General features: G+C 37.7%; 1 protein-coding gene across 1 annotated transcript in view; it reads right to left on the bottom strand.

The window, feature by feature from the left end:
* Window positions 1-22001, bottom strand: part of RAPH1 (Ras association (RalGDS/AF-6) and pleckstrin homology domains 1) — an 86582-nt gene that overhangs the window by 7630 nt on the left and 56951 nt on the right. The window contains 10 exon segments of the mRNA XM_053983127.1: window positions 1-363; window positions 4858-5000; window positions 6616-6736; window positions 7364-7462; window positions 10177-10287; window positions 11496-11639; window positions 13026-13091; window positions 14702-14823; window positions 15874-16033; window positions 17382-17459. Coding sequence (XP_053839102.1) covers window positions 1-363; window positions 4858-5000; window positions 6616-6736; window positions 7364-7462; window positions 10177-10287; window positions 11496-11639; window positions 13026-13091; window positions 14702-14823; window positions 15874-16033; window positions 17382-17459 — 1407 coding nt within the window.

Raw genomic sequence — 22001 nt, 5'->3', positions numbered from 1 at the left:
CGGCATGACCCCGTTGGGGGGCACCAGGATCTGAGGCTTTGCCGAGGGCGGGGGCGGCGGCGGGGCCTGCTGTGCAGCCGGGGCTTTGGAAAAAGGGCCGCCGTGCTGGGCCGCGTTCTGCAGCCGGGTGATGGTGCTGTACTTGACGAACATGGTGGCGGGCGAGCCCGCGGACGGGGCGGCCTGGCTGGGCAGGGGCGGGGGCGGCGGCGGCGGCGGCGGCGGGGGAGGAGGGGGCGGGGGCGGGGGCGGTGGCAGCGGCGGGGACGGCTGCGATGATGTGTAGGGCGTCACCGCTTTCGTCTGCGGGGACACGGGAGCTGCGACAGACACGAAGGGCCGACTTGCAGGCTCCACTCGGGCCTATGGGGAAGGGAATTTTAGTGAAAGTGGAAAGGGAGAAAAAGAAGAGAGAGGGAAGGAGGGAGAGAGAGAAAGAGACAAAGAGATTATAAAGTCAAGGTCTAAATGTGCCCAACATTAAAAATTAGGTGTCAGATTACAACATGCAAGAATTATTAGCAAAACACTGGAGCAAGAGACAATTCAATACACTGACAAGCATGGACCATGCAAGGGGATGGGCAGGCTGGGAGGGGAGCCGGGAAAAATCAGTGGAGCCAGTTCTGCTCCAAGCAAAGCTGACTGTCAGAGGGAAAATACATGAGCCTTGTTACTTCTCTGGGGCAGGCAGTGGGACCCAGTAAGAATTACTGGCCTGCTTTGGGCAAGCGTAATGACCTAAACAGAGCCACCCCCAGAGCAACCCAGGCCATGACAGAAGGCAGAGCCAGAGACTCTGTAGACATCTCAGCTCAGTATGACTGGAATCAAACCACACACGGTCTCCCAGAGCATGTCAAATCCTTATACCTGTTCGTTCAGGCCTACACTCTTCAGTGTTACAAAATACAGAAATCCTGAACTGCTCTAAAACACACTGAGAGCAAGTTCTGCACAGGAATAGTTCTGAGATATTTTTCCTTCACATGCTCTACTATCCACTAATGGCAAGGAAAAAACAGGGAAAAAAGAAGGAGAACCAAGTTTTCCTAGAAAATTTCCCCAGAAGGAAATGTTTAGACATCTGCAAAACAAAGTAAATTTGAGAAAGGAAAGTTACACATGCAACTCATATGTTATACAGAAAAAAATTAGGAAAAACAGGGAAAAGCTGACTAATGGAAGGATCAATGGGAAAGCAGCAGGCAGTATTTTAGTCTACACGTGTTGTGATCAAGTTATTTCTTAAAAACTGTAAGCCTACATTCCTCTTAAAAATTAAAATGACAATTGCATTACTCAAATTTATAAACATCTTCCTAATACAAAGTGTTTTGACTACAAGCCAAGTTGTGAATTTCACAGTGCACAGCATAGAAACATGCATTAGAAATACACCAGGACCATGGTGACTGACCACACTGGGTACCTATACCTTATTAGTAGATACTTTGCAATAAGTAAGCCCAATTATGCTCATCTGCACGGGAAGAGCACATTTGCATATTTGCTTTGCTCTAAACACAGGTGCACCTGTATGTGCAGAACTCCATCAAAAGGATTAGAGTCAGAAGCAATGAACAGTGATTTTACAACAAACATGGGGTATGCCTCTACCTGTCCCATTAAGTCTGGAAGGCAAGAATATTAACAGGTCTGGAACTAAATCAAGGTGTTCACATTACAAAACAGAAATCTTGATCTCTTGCAAGTGTTAGTCTGTAAATTACCATTCTCCCAATCACCCAGGTTAATGAATTTTCAATTAGCACCACCTGACCTTAATTGTGCCCTGTATAAGGCACCATGGGTGTGCTGCCCTTAGTTGTGCTGAGCTTCACTTTTGATACCTGAGACAGCAAAAGGCAACAGGAAAAATAAAGGCGGCATAAAACAGACAGAGAGGGAGATGAAGGCATGACAGAATAGCTATCCCTGAATGGCAAGACCTCGGAGAATCTTGAATTTGTTCCTTAAAGCAGACACAATGAGCATGTATTTGAGTATTTGTTGTAGCATACCATTTGAAATAAGGTGTTCAAAATCTAACAAGCAAAATGAGTCTTAATGAGCTCTTCACTGCCCAACTGGGAACAAACGAATAAAGTATTCTTTGGGCAAAGAGCAATCTTTCAAAATATGAAGCAGATGGATTATCTGCATTTTGGGAAAAGTTTTTCTTAATCTTAGATATATTTTAAAGAGGGTGGTGTTTTCCTTATATCCATTGAGGACAGTCATCTTCACAGTGAACAAATTAAACACTCAGGACAGAGAAAAGACTATTGGGCATCTCAGGAGGGGGAGCCCCTCCCATCTCCAACAGAATCAAATTAAAATTCAACATCCAGAAACATATTCTGTGATACTTTATTTACAAAAGAACCTTGAGAGAGATTAATTTGTCCTTTTTTTGTCCTTATAATTATGTGATTGTCCTTCTGTGTATCTTGAGAAATTACTTGTTGCATACTGGCGATTCCTATTTGTAACATGCAATTTCATGACTATCTGGAACTCTTAAAAATGCTATAAAAACAATAGTATCTCTTTTTATATAAACTGTGCCTTTTTTTTTTTTTTTTAGCTTTTTTTTCCTGAGAAAACAAACTTTAGCAATTGAACTGTTTGCCATCTCTTTTCTCATGCTTTTGGACTGGTTAGCAAGTTTAGGTCAAATATGACAGATCTCTAGAAATCTCAGTATGCTTTTGACTTCAAGAAATTATTTACTGGCAACTGGTAAACGAGGGAAAAGTGGGCGGAACTCACCCATTATTAATTTGCTGAGGCACTAGTACAACACCCTGGCTGGAAAGAGCACCAGTGCCATCTCCCTGCTGAGACACAGCATGCTCTGTTCTGTTCTGACAGGGGAAGGAGCCAAGGCTGACAAGGTGAGAGAGAGCTGTTGCACAAGGGGAAGGGACATGCAGGAAAGTTCTGCCACTTGGCAGCAACCTGCCCACATGAGCTTCTTAAGCCAGCTTTGACACCAATGCACTGTAGCAAAGCTGCCTCTGAGGTGACTGGAGACGAATCTGACTAAAGCACTGGTAACACCTTCCCATGTAAATTACAATTCTTGAACACTGCTGTTGCCTTTCTTGCCACACAATTTAACATTTTCCACTGCCGGTCTGATTTCCTAGTTATTCAAGTTCCCCGGGCCAGATTTACACTGTAGTTTCACTGAAAGTAAATTTGTCACCAATTCACTCAATTGTTTAACACAGCTTCTGTAAGTTTACTCAATTCATTTCATTTGGATTCTTTGGAAGTTTTAGGGCAATCCATTTACCTGTGTTATGCATAAGGTGAAGAAATATACCTCTTCTTGGATTTGCAGAAAGGAATTCAAATTGATGAAATTTTGATACATGTACAAGGATAGCTTCCTCAATGCAGGAAGCATTCTGAATATTTTATTTTTACCATGGCTTGAATCAGGTAGCAAAGAAATTCTTGGGGTTTAAATGTGCAATTGCCAGCAGCACTACAGACTTGATAAAGAAGAACAGTAACTCCAAGGTAGTGAACTTCAAATTTTTGCTTAAAATCTCACAGAGTAGCAGCAGGATTTACACTGAACCCAAAACTTGAGGGAACAGTAACATTATCATTATCATTCTCACAGCAGTACTCTTTTACCTCTTTTGGATACCTGCTATCAAATGCCCCATCTCATGCAGCTCACTCCTGCAGAAATGATGCATCCTATACCCACACAGAAGCCATCTGCTGATGGACATGCACCATGTGTTGCACTCATGCAGTAGGAAAACTTGGACCAGAACTTAGCAAGCTACATTCCTGGACTGAGTACTACTTTACTATTAGAATCAGACAACTTCCAAGCCAGCAGGCATTGCAGAAAAGCTATGAATCTCAAAGGATGCAGCCATGTCAGCTTTCACACTGTCATATGCTTTCTCATTTGAAAAGGAGATGCGTTATCTTATTTTTAGTTATTTATCTGAAGCACCAGTGCCAGGTGTATTGGCCTGTGGTTTTGGTTTTAAAAAGCTTCCTTCTCTGGGGTCTGGGGAAGATTCAGAACTGACAGAAGTAATGACAGCTTCTCATAGTGCACTTCCACACGTAGCTGCTAGAGTTAATGACATCAAGGCTGTTCAGGAACCTGGAGATTCCTTCAAACCTGACAACAAACAGCTGCAGCGGAATTTCTCCTGTGCATGGAAATCTTCCCCAGGAACTACAACAGTTAACCATAGAAAGAACAGAAAACTAATCAAATCACACCTGAGCCCCAGCCTCAATGGGTTAAAGTCTTCTGTAACTCTCTACCAGCAACAGGAGATACCACATCTGCCTTAAACTATGACTGCTGACAATGGCAGTACTTTAGTTTTGACCATATCTGAGGTTACTGGTTCCATTTCCACCTAATAGAACACTTTTGAGTAAAAAATACTGAAGTACTTCAAAAATACATATACCTGCTTTCAGGCTCCTATTATTCACATCTTTACAAAGCAAAGATGTGCTACGTAACTGGAGAAAGATCTTAGTGAAAGAATTTCATTCAACGTGTTAACAGCTCATCTTTTTATTTTGTCTTCATTCAACATTAGTAAATAGGACTCTGTGAGAGGGGCTATATAATGCCTTCAAAGAACAAAAAACTTCTATGCACACAAATAAAAGAAAGATCAGAAAGTTGCAAGGCTGAATTACCTGAAAAAGTGAACCCTAAACAACAATTATATAGCAGTGTAAATTAACCACATAAAACAGAGAAGAAATGCCACTCAAGACAGAAGTGGAAGAGGTACAACACTGTCTCATACATTTTGTTGGGCGTTGGTTCTCAAATTAAAGTCTTCTTGTTACCTTGCTGGATTCCTCCAGTTGAGTGCCTCGTTTCCAGGCCTCAGAGAACATGGAGCTGACAATGCTTTGGGAACGGACATGTCCAGCTGTCTGGGTGTCAGAAACTCCACTGTCAGACTGATTAGAATGATTTGATTGAGATTCTGTTCAGAAAAAAAAGTTAAGAACATATGTTAGCATATGTTTCCGAATGTAAGAGTAATGTCAATATGCTTATAATGCTACTCTGTGACTTGTTAAACATGTCCCCAGAGGCCACTGCTCCGAGTAATGACTGCATAAGCTCTAGCTCACATCGAGGCCATTACCATCTGGAAAATAAAACAGTGCAGCAGATGCCCAGTATTAACCAAACCTGAAGCTGCACAGCATGTCAGATATGTTTCAAAGTAAAATCACACAGCAGCTGTATGGGTTCTGAACCATGCCACATCCCTGCACTTTGGGAAAAGCCCCATTTCATGCAGTGCATGCAGCCTGCTCTCTCCAGCACTCGCTCCCGGCACAACCTTAAAAATGGACCCTGGGCACAGGCCGTGGACAGGCAAACTGCACCAGCCAAGGCAGGACATTGCTTCAAACGACCCATTCCTCAACACAAGAGAAGGACTGGTGTGCATCCTGCAAGTACCCAACATAATGATGCTCTGGGCCCACAGGGTGTCTTGACAAGACAGCAGCAGGCACAGTCAGACCAATTTATTCAGCCTGGCACCTGCTTTCTGTGTAATCCCATAGTGTCCTGGCACAGGTTGGAATGCAACTTTGGCAGAACATGCTGGGCTGGTGAGCTGTGGCTCAGCTCCCTACAAGAATTTACACTTTATCAGAAAAACACCCAGCTTGGATGGAGAAATTGTCAGTAACCAAGAATTTACTGCTATGCCACACAGTTGAAACAACAAGGTACCTTCCCAGTTAGGCTGCATTTGCTTAGCTCTTTCTTATAGGCTACTTTCTGAACATGTCCAATTCAGTAGCATTATCTCCCCACCTGTATCTGTGGCAAACAAAACACCTTCACACAATAGTATATTTTCAATATCCTGAAGGTTCTGAATAACCCACCAAAGCATCAGTCAGCTCTGAACAATGAAATGACACTGTATAAACTATTTATCAATTTTTAAACTGTTACATGCAGCAAGAAACCAGCCCCAGTTCTGCTGACAGATAAACACATTAAGGGAGCACATTAATGCAGGCAATGCACAATTTGACATGGGAACAGAAACAGTATTTTCAAAGTTTTCTCTAAAGAGATTGTTTGGATCTTTGTCTTTGGGCAGGGGCTAGTTCTCATTTTCCAATTTCAAATATTTCAGTCAACAAAGCAGTTTAAGAACTACATATATATGTTCTATGCATCATTACAATATAAATTTGATTTTTCAAATAGGTGAACATAGAGGCATCAGGAATTTGAAATTATGTTTCCTCCTCTCAGTATAAGAAAAACATTGTTTTTTGGAGGTGAACAAGAAACTGCTGCATATTTCAAATACAGACATCACTGCAAGTAATAGAGCAAAATAGGTTTTTACCTGTATGCATATATATATATAGATATAGATATAGATATAGATATATAGATATACACATACAGAATGTTAAAGTCTATGTTTTAGACTAAACATAGCATAAAAGACTTTGGAGAAACAGTCCATTTCCTGCAATAGTCTCTCTTGAGGCATCCAGACAGCAGATGATAACAAAGGCAATTGAATCTTTGTATAATGAGATAGACCACATTGTTACCTGGCAAACTAGATGAGCTGGAGCCTGACTTGATACTGGAGCTAGACAAAGAGGTCCAGTCATATGCTGATTCTGTTCTCTTCAATGCTTCCTGATAGTTCATGTATAGTTGCTTCCCGTACTAAGCAAAATCACAAACAAGTTTAACAACTCTATACAGGCTGTACACTCTTTTCAGACTGTTCAGCTCCACCTCTAGCTTCTCTATTATGTCTTTCCTCCTGCCAGTCCCCCCAAAGCAACACAGGCTCTGTGTTAAGGAGTTCAGGCAATATTATTAGTATTGGTGAATTATTAGTATTAGTGAATAGTATTAGTGAATTGCTGAAAGAAAGAAAAACAATTTCTTTATGCTAGAAGAGACAGTGTCAAGCAAGAAATGGCCCAATGAATAAACTAAGACAAGCTGAGGATCTTGAAAATCAGCACTATTTTCTAAGTTCTCTTTTCCCATAAGCCTTCTTTTTTAAAATCTGAAAGGAGCTGGCTAAAATCTGTCTATGATGTATGTCAGAACTGTGCCATGTGACAGGAATGCAGCAGTAACAAGAAGAAAAGGCCCAATTACTGATTAATATAACAAAGCCTAATAATTTTACTAAGGAATGAAAAATGTAAGAAGATTTTACAGTTCATGTTCAGAATAGTTAAACAGAGGGAAGTTAGACTTTGCTAAGTAACTGTAAATGGTTTTAAGCAGGTGATGACAACTACTCATGACAAGAGTGTAAGACTGCCTGGAGGTTACCTTAGCAATGCGGATGCCATTGATCCACTGGTGTAGAGTTCTTACATCATCACAGCAAAGATATTTGATATACTGGGACTTCTTCTGGATCTGAGGATGCTGCAAAAAAACTGTATGTTCTCATCAATGTTTTCATAGCTAGGAATGCAAGGAAAGCATTTATTTGTTGATGTCTATACAGATAAACCTAATGCTGGAAACTCTTCAACAGTAGTCTATATTTAAGCCCATTTAAAAATGTTTCAGAATATTTCAGGAGGTGCATATCAATGGGGATTGCTTGACCCACACATTTGGAAGTGTGTCCAGCACACACTGATTTCAGCTGATTTCAAACACTAAGAAAGGGCTAGTCTTTCACTATTCTAGGGTTGTATAACTTTCTACCCACCAAGAGTCTTTTGTACCTATGGACTGACTCACCACTTGACAGAGACAACTGATATTTCACCTTTCTCTCACATAGAAATCCCCCAAACTAGAGGAAAACAAACACACTGGTCTTCTCTGCCTGTGCAGGCTTAAGTGACATACTCCCCAAGTGACATGCTGTTAAGCACAATTCCATTTTCAGCTTGTAGAGCCTTCAAGGTTCTCACCTTACTGGTACAGGGCTATAATCTAAAAATACTTGCTGCTCCCACATAGATGTATAAAAAATGTAAAGGCACTGTATTTATCAATTCAACAGTCAAGAAACAAATGCATGTTTATCAAAAATCAGACATTGGAAATCATTCTGGATGGACTATTCAGTTGTTTCCTGTCCATGCTATAAAAGTTACAAGTCTCTTAGCTGTTGGGGTAACTGAATACTCCAGTTCTTATCACTTCCTCTCTTAGCCTACAGCTCAGTGACACAACAGAGTTTTGCTAGAGGATTGTAGGTATTTAAGTTTTACTGAAGACTGTCTGAAACATATATCAAAGAACTTCAAAGTTTTTCAAAATATTCTAACCTATTGCCTTCAAACACAATTATTTTTAAATGATCATAAGATGTGTATGTCCATAAAGAGAATATATATAATATATTTTCTTACAATAATAGATAGTTGCTTTCATTTTTCACTACCAGCCCTTCTACACATTCATGTTGTATAACAAAGAAGAGTCTTTAGAAGCAAATACAATTACTTTGCTAACAAGCCAGCTTCTTCCTGGAGTTGCTCAAAACTTTGATTATATAGAAATAAAAGAACTTCTCAGAAATCTGACATTTAGGACCAAGGAGTTAACTTTATATACTAGCACTCAAATGTTATATTAACAATAGCACAGCACCTAGCATGAGCACACTAAGTTTTGATATAAACAAAGGAGTGAAGATAAAGACAAATTCGGTCTGGATATCAGTAGAGAATTGGGCCTTCAGTTTCTATTTGCTATTCACCTGTCCCAAAGGAGATACCTCCTAGCTTAGTGAGCCTTTGTGGCAGAAAACTCTATTTCTATTTTAAAAACTGTGTGGTTTCTATATATTAGTACTAATTGAAAACATTGATGTAACATTATAAAAACTGATGAAGGCAGAACTGAATCCTGCTTAATATAATAATTTGGTCATTCATCAGTTCCACATAGAAAATATAGCTTCAGTTGGTGTAAGCTACCCAACTAGATCTACCCCCCATTAATTTACTTAGGGACAATTTTTACACATTTTTGTGTCTTGAGTAATGTTGCCATTACATTTTATATTTTTTTTTAAATCTACTTTGTGTGGCCAAAAAGTCTGAAAATATAATTTACTATTAACCTGTCCAAATGATATAGACAAAAGTGACATCTAAGTAGAAAAATCCATTTACTTCAACAAATTTATATATACCTACAAATACTGACAATTTTGTTTGCATTCAATGACCTATAAGAACATGGAAAATACTTCCAGTTTCAGCTGTGTACTTTCTTGAGTAATATCATGTCCTATATTTAATATTCCATGTCTTCTCAGTGGGCTCCAAGACATGTTGCCCTGTCCACTGGAAAATGAAATCCTTTTTCAGGCAGTGGATAGGCAGCCACACACTCCAGGCACAGTAAAGAGTCCAATGTACTGACATGTACAACACTACATGAGCTCCAGAGCAGGGAGGGGAAAAGTGCAACCATAACCATCTCTTATTACTGGCACCATTTCAAATCCATGAAGACATGTTAGTTGCTGTGAACACAGTGTGAAAGCGTGGTTTAAAATAACTTGGTACCCAGCTATCTTGCAGGAACTGACACTTTCTGAACACTATGTGGGAGTCAACAGAAACTAGGAGATGTGTTGATTCAATTAAAATAACTTTATGCACTCAAGGCATTAGATTCGTTTAAGATCAGGTCACTGGTTTTATAACAGTTTTTGCTACTTGTTCCTTCTATCTGTCATTTATATTCAGAAGATGCCTTCTTTAACAACATCCTTTTTCCCTCAGGTTGGTCCATAAAGGGTGTACTTGAATCTTTAATATTAACTTCTCCACTACTCTAGACCTACACTGAGAAGATAACTCCCTGGATTTAGCATTTCAAGGGGTATTATCTCTTTGAATCTAAACAGTTGTAAGGTATAGAGTTGCCAAATGGAAAAGAAGATTTTAGTGTATGTTTTAAGAGTGTAATGAACAATTAAATAGACTGTCACTCATCGGTCTGGAAATAAAACAATCCAGGGCAATATGAAAACATTTATGAAGCCACGACCAGCACAGAGAACAGGCAACAACTGTTCACACTGTATACACACTAGAGGAAAAGCAGCCGATGGTACAGAACAAGTACAAGTGTATTCAAGGTATAGCCAACTGCTGCAGTGTTACCTTTAGCACTAAACAATAGTCTGTGGGTGCCTTGTATTTGTTCCGATAGTCCTGTCCATAGTAAACACTGACATGGTCTAGCTGTAGAAAGCACACAAGATCCCGTGAGACCTAGTAAATACAAAAATGGTAATTTACAAAGTATCTTTATAAAAATCCACATACACTGACACAATCAGTCTAATGCTACGATCCAATACTAATATAAAGTCTAGTTAAGGTCAAATATTAGTTTCAATCTGATACAAAAACTACCAACACAAGAAGGGGGTACAGCTATGCATAAACTCTTTCATCACACCTTCATTTTTAACCACATTCAGTCTGGTTTTTGAGTTTTGTCTGCATTTTGCTTTTTGACAACATTTTACACTGGACTATCACTGTTCACTCAGAGCAGGTATCAGGGGAAAGTAAATATGATTGGTTGATCAGGAAGTTATCAGCTGTTGGTTATATTTCACCTTGGTAATAATCAAGGTATCCAAATTCCAGTATGACTGTAAGTAGAATTCTAAAGATGTTTGGCATTGAGTGTTGGGCAAAGAATTTCAACAGGCTACTCGCATACAGATTGTTTTAATGAAGCAAAAGATTATGGAAAGAACATCTGACATGCATTCGGCTCTAAAGGGAGCCATTGTGCTGATAAGAGATTTCCTCTTCATTCCCAGATGTGTGGGAGGTGGACTTCCTGTACTGGGAATCATCTGATGCTGTCAAGACTGATGGATTCATGGATGTCTTGAACGCACAGTAGTCCAGCCTTGAAGCTGTAATGTATTTGTAGTGTCTTCCTACTTATTTTGCATTACTGATACAGAGAACATATCTAAGTGATCCTGAAGAAATGGAATTACATCTACCAGTTTCAAAAAATGTAGCACCAACTGGTCCAAAAAGAATCCCATTTATGTGAACTAACTAAACATAATGTAAATATGCAGACATTGTGGAGCTGGTCTGATACTTCATGATTGACGTTTGCAGAGCAATTTGGTCCTCCATCCAAATTCTGCTTGAGCAAAGACCAGCTTCTTAGCTCCACTAAAAGCTTTTCCTCAAGTATTTCTGAACACCTAACCCTAAGTTAACTCAAGAAGCAGACCCCTGTGTTCTAGTATTTTTAAACTGGGGTTACACCCTTCACATCAAGTGGTGCCACAAAATTCACACAGTATTTCCATGATAAAGTCAGCCTTTTAATTAAGGGATGTGGCACTTGGAAAGGCACAGCTAAGCCAAAACTTAAAGCCAACTCCTGTGTGCACTGTTTACCAGCAATAAACAATTCAGAGCAACTGCTTTAAGCAGCATACCTTCGCCTTCCCTTTAGGGACGTAGTAGATTCCAGAAGCCCGAAGAAGGAAGTAACGTTTCTTCCAAGACTTCTTACCATCCTCTTTCAGCCACAAAACTCCCTCAATCTCTGGCACAGTTACAGAACTTCCACAGAAACATTCCTGCCAATAAACAGAGCAGTTTGGGAAACAGACAGAACAGAGAGCATGCAGTGGTTTGTTTTGAATCACTGAAATTCTTTATCCAAGGAATGCACTCATAGCAGGGACAGCTCTTTTTTCACATGAGATATGAACTGCAGATAAATCACAGAAGCAATAAGGTAATTTAGACAAGCATGATAGATATCTGTATTTGTTCAGTGCAACAATGACAAAAAAATGATTAGCTGCTACTGTAAAGATTTTCTGACCACTGCTTCTCAGTAATAGATCCCCCAATGGCTTTACTGGCTTTAAAGTCACAGACCTTATATAGTCTCAAATGTATAAGCACACACAAAACTAACTGTGCATCCATCAGACACAGCTGCAATTCATTCCAGGAGTACTTCGCTGCTACTAACTGCCCACAACACTGCAACTTCTGCTAATGTTCTTTTTATAAAGAACTAGCAGAGAAAAGCAAATGCTTTAAATACACTCCAGATTAATATGCAGCACAGAGACTTATGAATAATCTTAGAAGACAGAAAGAATCAAGCAGAATTACAATTCTCTGCATGTTGTGGCTTCAAGCAATTTTTTCATCGAGTATACATACAAACACTTATTAAAACCCATATTAACAATATATTAATAGCATGCATATGCTACTTTTAAGTTAAACTGTTTTAAGTTTAATCCAAAATTAAATACCCCAAATATTTACCTTTGGGTAACTATGTAAATAAAAATCATTATTCTGGAAATCAAGTGGAACCCATGGCACTTCAGCCATGTCAGGAAAGTATTTCGTTTTCAGCTTATGTAGGCTATATTTACTGTGTGTGTTATTTGCTCCACACTTTTATGCCCTTATTTATGTAAACTGGTTAATGTGTTTGATAATAATTAGTTTTCTGTCATGCATTTCTTAAAATGCAATATTTGGGGTTTTTTTTTAATGTAATTGAAAAAAAAATTACTACTTTGCTTATTATAAAAATTTGAAATATTAACTTAAACCAGTCTCCAGACCCATGCCCTAGAATTTTGTAGAAATAAAAATTTGGGAAGTGCTAGTAAAAGTTCTCTAGTAAAACAGGTCAAAAAACCAGGTCACAGTTCTCCAAATTTCAACTTGAAATTAATGGTTTTAGCCATAGCTAGAGGCAACCTCAATTTGATTATCACTGTGTATGGTATTTCAGATACTAAACTAAATACAGAAACTTTTTTTAACTGATCACATCTGAAACAGAGTTACATTAAAACAGCCATTTATCTCAAATATAACACATTCCATTCAGTCTTCCAGAATTACATTCCGCTCTGTCCATCAATTTCAATCACCGCACCTTTAGTTGTCTTCAAGCTCCAAAGTGACTTTCTGGTTTGAATTCTTACCTCTAGTAGCACCTCTTTATTTCTGTCTGCCATCTCAGAGGTTTCTTTCTTCCCCAGAAGATAGTTCTGTAACAAAATGAAGTTTAATATTTCTTCTGAAATCAAGCCAAATGGTGTTTCTTGTTTACTTTTCTGTAGCAGTAAGAACAAAAATTTGTAGACAAATTGAAACTGTCAGACTGCTCAATAATACATTGAAGTAACTTAAAATTACCTTTACCAGAAATACCAATCAGTCCGTACTCTTACTTAACAGCCTCGTAACAACATCATCCTGCCTTTCCAAGGATCAAACAGCTCTCTGTTACAATGCATCCAGAAATGAAAATAATATGAACTTGTAAATACCACTATAAAAATATAAAAAACCCCTGGAGATCTGTTACATACTGTCATTATTTCTGCATTCAAAGAAGCACACATAGAAGCAATGTACTTCTTTCCACCTTGGTCTGAGTTTTACTGAATAGAGATATTTATTTTTGCAAAGAATTACTAAATAAAATACTTGTCAACTTCTTAAAAGGAATTTAATTATATACAGGCACCGTATCTTATTTAATAAGATTTTTACTCTTATTCAGTTTGGAAAAGACTGGGACAATGAAAAACATCTTCCTAACCCCTAGCTCTAATACTGGAAAAAACCCCAAATATTCACAAGTTTCACAAGTTCAATATTTTAAAGCAAGGAGAAATATTTGATTTATGCTGGTACCTCACTCCTGTGAAAGTGCCTACTATATTTACTGAGAGTAAACCTATAATCTACAAACTTTTAAAAAGCATGTAGAGTTTTGCTGCTTCAGTGCAAAGCACTTGCATAAGAATTGTTTTTCAAACCTTGCTTAAAATAAATAAAATAAAGTAAACTGGTGTCCCATAGGATGAACATGCAAAACTGATACACAGTTTAAAACCAATAAATTAGCATATAGATGCCATACAGATCTAAAAATAATCTATAAACTCAAAAGGGAAGAGGTAAGAGTTAGGACAGAGATCAAATGAATTTTCAATGCAAATTCTTCCAAGAGCCACCTTCTGCTTTTCTGTTTCTTTTCCCCCACTCCCCTACAATACTAAAGTGCTGCCAGATACCAGGTCTGTGGCTACCATTTGAGAGAAGAGAGGTCTTTGAAGCCATTTGAGAGAAGATGGGCCTTTGATTTCTCAGCCAGGGAGCAGGAAACACAGGTGAATATAGGCAGGTCCCAGCTTCCACAGGAAGGGACATACACTCTCTTCTCTTCATTTGTCATTTAACCATGGAGTAGCTATTCTCTTAGATTTTGTTTTCCCCTTCTTGCCAGCAATGCAAGAATGCACAGTGGAGAGACATTACTATTAGCAATATCTGTCAACACCTTTCTTGCATATTTACATAATTGAGCAGCACTAAGTATGGCTGTAAATCCCTGGAAACTGCCTGTCTTCATGTGCATTAAAACTACTCACAAACACATTAACAAACAGATTGCTTCAGCTCATGCTTGTCTCTAAGGATTGACTTTGTGCCAACAACACTGTGCATGTACATAGTGCTGAAGTGTGAAGTTGCCTGGCATTTTAACACATACACAAGTACCAAAATGAAGGTTTGGAAATGAATTCTACCAAAAAAGTAAGAAACTGCCATCAGCCACACACACATGCAGCACAAATCTCAGGCTTACCTGTGGATTCTTGAAAAGTGCGTATTTCTCTATACGTTCCACGAACATTAGTTTGTTTTGACTGTCTCTTGTCCAGTTCAAGAGATTTTCAACTAAATTTTCATGATCTTCAAAGATCCTTTCTGCAACAGTAACAAGTGAGCAAATACATTGGTATCTGTCACATTTTGTGATAGAATCTAATCTGTAGTCATTTCCAAGAGACAAGGCATATATGCAGAGAAAATAGAGTTCAAGATCTACTACACTGGGGAAGACGTTTATGCTGAGAGACTAAAAGAACTTAGTCCACTTCCAGACACTCCTGGTTTAATTTTTTTACATCCAGTCACTCAACATGGACTTCCTCTATCTTCAAACGTATAGTTCCATCACCATATGAAATGTTTAATTTTTTTTTCATCTGAGAAGGCCTACCATCCTCCAGGAACACTGCAGACTCAAATGATAACATTTCAGAGTTTATGAGCACAAATAAGAAGGTTACCACATTTATGTGTTTTCTGGTCTACACAATTCCCAGAGGAATGAATTGGGCAGCCTTTTTGGCACAAAACTTCTTTCTATATCCACAATGATTATCTCACTCATAAAGTATCAAAAAGTAGTGGGCAATGATCAGAAGGAAAACAAAATGCTTCTGAAATGCAGAATACCCATAGCTAGTAGGGGTATTGTAAAGAAGTCTGAAAATTGACTGTCTACTTCCTATGATCTCTGTTGCTCAATAAATGATGTATCAACAACAGCTTCTGAGATCTTTGGTTCTCAGGCAAAGCTCTGAGCTTTGACTCTCCATTGAAAAAGTTACCGCTAGTGCTAGAACTTCAGAGTACTGAAAACAGACAAAAGAGAACAGAGTAAAGAAAAAGAGGAAAATTTACTGAAATGGGACAAAATAGCTGAAAATCCTCATTGCAAAATAAAGAAGAAGAAATCTTTGGGAAACCACTTTAGACCAACTTTCTCATCCTTTTAAACACACTGAAGTAAAATTTTCAGATCATTCTGAAACAAGTTCAATCATGAGCTTTATTACATTAATTAGTATTTACTACATTAATGAACAGGATGATGAACATTATGAAGACAAGTATTTAAATAATTCTGAGAATGCAGACTACTGCTGTATCAATGAATAAGAATTAGAAATGCTTATAATTATTACTTACCCATTTGCAATTCAGAGATGGTTTCCACTAATGACCAGTCTAAACTGTAGCCACAATGTGATTTGTCCATCAGATTGTCTAATACTTGTCTCACTGTTTGCCTCTCATCCACCATCATTGTTTTTGAGCTGTCATCAGACATATGGACTCTGATCACCAACTGTTAAGCAGAAAATTAAGAAAACAAAAAGGATTAATCTACCACATTTCAAATAAAAATAAGGTTTCTAAGATCTTGTTTATTCTTCTAAGGTTTTCTTACAGTAGCATGAAATTCAATCAAAACACTCCCTGAAAATGTAAGATGTCAAATGATGGCTAGATATTTGTATCACAGACACTTAACAAGATACTGCTCTCCTTCAGCACAAGAAGATATAAAGGTCTTTCCAACACAATGAGAAAGTCCTTCAGTTGTGTGTTAAGAAGGAAAAAAAATCCTTCCTGCTGAAGTGTCCTGATAATAAATTGTCTTCCAGACAATATCTAGGTGGAACAAACACAGATATATGTAAGCTTGAGCTCTGCACAAGCTTACAAAGAATCAGAATTTTTCAGATGTGCAGTTTAAGCTTCCTGCCTGCTTCCTACAGTATTTTCTAAAAATGGTTATTATGTAAAAAATATAGCAATACTAAACCTTACTTTTCTGGGGAATATGAAGCAATAGGGTGTAAAAAACATCTGATTTTAAAACACAATGGCTTTTCATAGGCATTTTAAAGAGTTCACTGTCCGGAAACAAAAATCCAGCCATTTTTTAAACCAATCAAAAGACTTAAGACAACAGATTCCTTTTGCCAATCATTATTTTTTCCATTTTTACATCTTGTTCAGCTTGAAAAGATAAAACCTACTAGCTATAATGCCCTGGTAAAATTGACTTGTTAATTTCCATCTTCCAGCCAAGATAGTTTTTCAGCTTTTGATCTACAAACAATTAATGCAAAAGGCATTTTACGCTACTGAAAAACTCCTGTCATAAAATAAAAATGCTAGATTTTGAGGGTACTCTGTATTCTTGGAGAGTACATCAAGTAATGGCAGTAGACTTTCTCCATTTGGTAATCTCTGTCTTTAGTCTGGAATATTTCTCTTCCATTTAGCACTGCATCCTGCTATGCATAATGGAAAAAGGCTTGTTATGAAAAGGCTGTGAAGAAAACAGGCACAAATTTTAAACATGTGACAGCAGAATATACAAGAACAATCTCAGGAGGCTGGACTTTCATTTCAGTTCTGAGTGGAAGTTGGTAAAATCTTCCCAATGAGCACTAGCTGAAAAACAAGCTATTCCTTAAGAAAAACATCATGTTCTTCCATATCCTAGGCTTCTCCTGATTAGGTCCAGTCTGGATGGGAAAGCACATTACCACTGAAGATTAGAACACTACAATGTTCTTGTTTTATAAAGGGCAACGTAAAGGTAATAGATACAAATGAAATTTGCCTGCATATTGCAAGTGAAAAAAAAATAAGGGTCTTATAAATTGGTATCACTAACTCACCTTTTTCACTTGTGCTTCTTTAATCTTCTCTAATGCAACCCTGATCTTCTCAGCTTTCAGTTTAGCAGCCTGTTCCTCCTAGAGGGACACAACACACAATTCCAGTTAACACAAACTTCAGTCACGTTTCAGTGGCTTTGAGGCTACCATGCTTTAAAAATGAACTGAAATGCTGATTTGCTCACCTATAAATCTCCAACTATTTGGAGATGATGAAAACTATTACTTTTTAAGACAAAAAGTGTTCCTATCTAATTTTTTGAGATACAATTGCCATTAACTCCAAAGGAACATACTGGAGGTATATATTTTGTATAGACATTTCTCTGTTCTCCTGTACTGCAAATACCCTTATGCTACCAAATACTTTAGCATATTATATATTTACAGGCATAGCTTTGGACAATACATATTCAACAGGAGTATACAATGGAGTACAGCCAATAGATTTTTTGTTGATCAACACAAAATGCAAACAGCATGCCAAGAAGTACCCGAATTTAACAGCACACAGAGAGAAGGGAAACAAATTCTATAACTAGGATTCCATACTACATGCATTAGGTTTGAAAGATTTTAAACTGTTAAATCCATTTGCAGTAAGAGGTTTGAAAACTCACTTTGTCTTTACTAAATCCAAGTTGTATTTCTCCTTGTTTTAAGTATTTTAAGACACAAGGCAAATAAGCATTCTTTTGCTCTTCTGTGTAATAGATTTGTTTAAAATTGGAAATGCATTAAAAATTCAGATACCTTAAATCTATTTGCTGATGCTAAAGAAAACTGTGTCTTTTTAAGACTAGCAATAAAGATTTTTAAATTCTATCAATTAGATATTTCTGTTGAAATTGCATTTGAAATATGCAGCTGAAAAGCAACTACTGTTTCAAAATTATATATGCAGTTTTTAGACTTTCAAAATCTTCAACTGTGGATCTTCATTGTAATTAATATCTAAAGCCGTAATTACTTTAAAATCTCTAGCACAAACAAGTCTATTAAAACCCACACAAATCCCTTCCAAAATATTCAGTATCCTTAAAAAAGAATAATTAATATTTTTTCCAGAGCCAAAGTACCGCATCTCATCACAACATTCAGCATGTTATAAACACTTAGTTCTCTATTGCTTTCTTCTATGAATGTAATTCATAGTTTCTTTACCATGTATTTAGATGGTTGCTTTTCTTGTAAAAGTCTGAAATCCAGAGAATTTAAGTTTTGGCTTCTCAATAAATGACTAATATTCATATCAACTGCTAAACAACATTCCCTTGTTATTTACTGCACTCTTAGTACCTTTTGGTCCTTCACATCTGTGACTATCCTGTGCACCAGAAAAAACATCAGCTGGACAGACCAGTATGCTGCCTTGAAACATAATTCTTTTCAATAAAATGAATCAGTAAGTTGACACAAGCAGAAATAATGTGAGCCTGAAACCTTATCTGGGCACTGAATTACCCAGGAACATTGCATTTATGAGTCTACAGGGAACTATGGCTTTTTATTCACAATAGCAACGCTGTCCTATAGCTTAGAAAGGTTAAATCAGATTAGCATTCTATGAAAAACAAACCATGTCATGATAACAAGAGTTTTTTATTCTTCCTATTTCTTACCATTAACTATTTCAATGTGTAGAAATAAATTGTTACTAAAAAATGAGGCTTCACAGCACCGAGCCTGACAGAGCTGAAGAAGCACTTGGATAACTCTCTCAGGCACATGGGGTGACTCTTGGGGATGTCTTGTGCAGGACCAGCAGCTGGACTCAATGACCCTTGTGGGTCCCTTCCAACTGAGCTTACTCAGTGATTCTGTGAAAGACTTGTCAGTTTCTAAAAGTGATGTATGTAAGCTATGTACCTGTTCATCCTGAAATCAGCAAAAGCAAAAGACTCATCATATATTTGGAGAAACAGTAATTCAGGGTTTTGAAAAGCTGCTCATTAACCCAATCAGCACAATTTTCCAGCCCATTTCACTGTACACCAGTGCAAAGCACCAGAAGCACCTGCCCGCAACAGCGCACAGACAGCAACACCAGGGCAAGCAACAAGCAGCTGTGGCCTCTCATATACCTGTGCCAATACAGCTAAAATATCTTTGGTGACCTCAAAGCATATAATCCATCATTCCCTAAAATGCTTTGGAAAATAGATAAATATGTAGACCAAAGAAGATTTTAAGGACTTACTATTTTAATATGTACCAATTACTTTTCATTTCCTAGTCAATTTAATGTGGGTCCAGAGATTAGGATTCCTTATACTTTATTAGAGTTTAACATAATCAGTTTAAATTTAAAAAACTTGAAACAAAATAGAATTACAATTATCAAAACAAGAACTGGTTTAAACGAGCAAAAAATTATAAAAAAAGTCTGAATTTACTAACTGGAAAACACAGCGAGGAAAAGAAAGCAAAAATTCAAAATTTCTGAACGCATACGGTAGTCAAAGATTTTAAGCTATTTTGAGCAGTAATAAACTAAGCTCATAAAGCTAATAAACTAAGCCACTGCTGCATCACTGCTGATGTGGCAAACAATGTTTCATGGGAGAAGGACAAAGAACTATGTATTTTGATTCCTTAATAAAATAATTTAGTAACTCCCCAAAACTCACAACCATGTATTCTGTTTCTCTCCTAATGGCCCAAGAAAATAGTCCCCTGCCCCACTCAAGAACAGCATTTAGACAGATACACAGGTCTCTCCTTCCCCTGTACATGAAAGCAACACTGCTTCCATCCAGGAGGAAGTATGTGCAGTCCATCAGCTTGTACTAATAAGCTATCAACCCATTTCACTGCACAGGGAGACAGGTCACAGATGGCAAAAATACCCAACTGCAACTGCAAACTATTTAAACTGTTCAACGCCCCCAATTAACAAGGCCAGCATGTCCAGTCCAACCACATCTACCTTAGGTATTTATTTCTCCTTTGCTAGCAAATACTGGCAACAGTGATGGAGTTGCTGAAGGATTACAAAGATGCAGGTAAACTGCAGGACTGCTGCGCTGTCACAGCCCCACAGGTGGTACAGACAATGTCGGTTCCTGCTATGGCCACACACCTGCGTCCCCTGCACAGCACCACTGCTCACAGAGCACTCACAGCGCTGCTGGCACTCAGCTCTGTCACAGATTGATCTGGAGAACTGACACAGCAGGCAAGATCCAGCAGAGCCTGCTCACTGCTTAGACTGCCTTTACAGGCACTGGCAAGCCTTGGAAACACACCAAGGAGATGCACACACACACTTTATAAAACCACAAAACATAAAATGAGTAATTTCCACCTCTGTCAGGAAAAGGATATTCTCTTACAGTAGCAATATGCATCACTGTCAAATTGTAACAAATTCCTTACTTAACAGGACTATTCTGGGACTATTGTTACACTTGTATTTTAAAACTTTGAGCTAAGATTACTTTTGGTTATGGAAAACGTTGCACCTGATTTAAAGAATACTTGGCAACATACTTATGCATAGAACCTGTTAATCCAAAATATTCAAACATACTGTGAACCAAAATGGAAAATGCATGTCTGCAGTGCAATGGCCTTAAATTAATGATCATCTTCTTTGCATTTATATACAAGAACTAAGTTTTGAATACTTTTAGCCTACAGTGAAAATATCAGAAAGAATAACACAAAAAAAAAAAAAAAAAGATTACTGTAATATAATGACAAACACTGTTTCCTCCCCCAGTTTCCAATTGAATACACATTTACAAGATATTCCAGCTGTGTTTTAGCAATAAAGATGCAAGACGCATGCAGAGCTGACCTTGCTCAAACAATTTTGTGCCTCACATTTCTAGGCTGGGGTTTTATTTTTTCTTTCATTTTACTTTTTTGAAGTGTTATTAACTAATCTCTTTTACAGAGAATGGAATGGAAACAAAAAGGGGAGGGGCGCATCACTTAACAAAGGTACTTAGAAAAGCCAGTAATTAAATAGTAGGAGGTAAGTAACTATGTCTACATTTTATTTAAGTTAGCAAGGTAGATATACAAATTACAAAATTCATAAAATTAAGAAATTTCTTCTGTTTAATATTTGCTTTTTTTCTCTGATTTTTTTCTTTGAATGCAGATAAGAAAACTAAATACACAAGGTAGCATTGACTTCTGAAGGACTAAGATCAGGTATCTATTGTTTATTTTCCCAGCTACAGTGTAGCTTTGGGTAGAAAGGCAATCACCTGTTTTGCAAGGACTCTCCTTCTTGCAGAGGAGTACCTCTTGTACTGAAACAGAGGTTCCTGCTACCAGAGAACACCATATTAACATCTCCATTTGTACCTCATTACCCAAAACTTCAAGACACTTTTATTAGCTTCATGTTTAATGTATATCAGTCTGAATATTAATCCCAGTAATGAAATTTTTCTGTTGATTGCTTTAATTTATTATTAAAAAGGACACTAGAACAAGAGTGTAAGTGATCAGCACTAAAATCAAAGGTATGAATATTAAGAGCAGTTCTTCTGTATTTCTTGGTAAACTCATTAGGACAAGCAGAATACTCCTGCCCTAAAAATGTGCTGCAATCATGGCATGGTCCATTTATAAACAGTGAACTTCTCTTTGCAGCAGTATTTC

The sequence above is a fragment of the Vidua macroura genome, chromosome 7 (assembly GCF_024509145.1).
Source record: "Vidua macroura isolate BioBank_ID:100142 chromosome 7, ASM2450914v1, whole genome shotgun sequence".
NCBI classification, from domain to species: Eukaryota; Metazoa; Chordata; class Aves; order Passeriformes; family Viduidae; genus Vidua; species Vidua macroura.
This window is presented reverse-complemented; position numbering and strand designations above follow the sequence as displayed.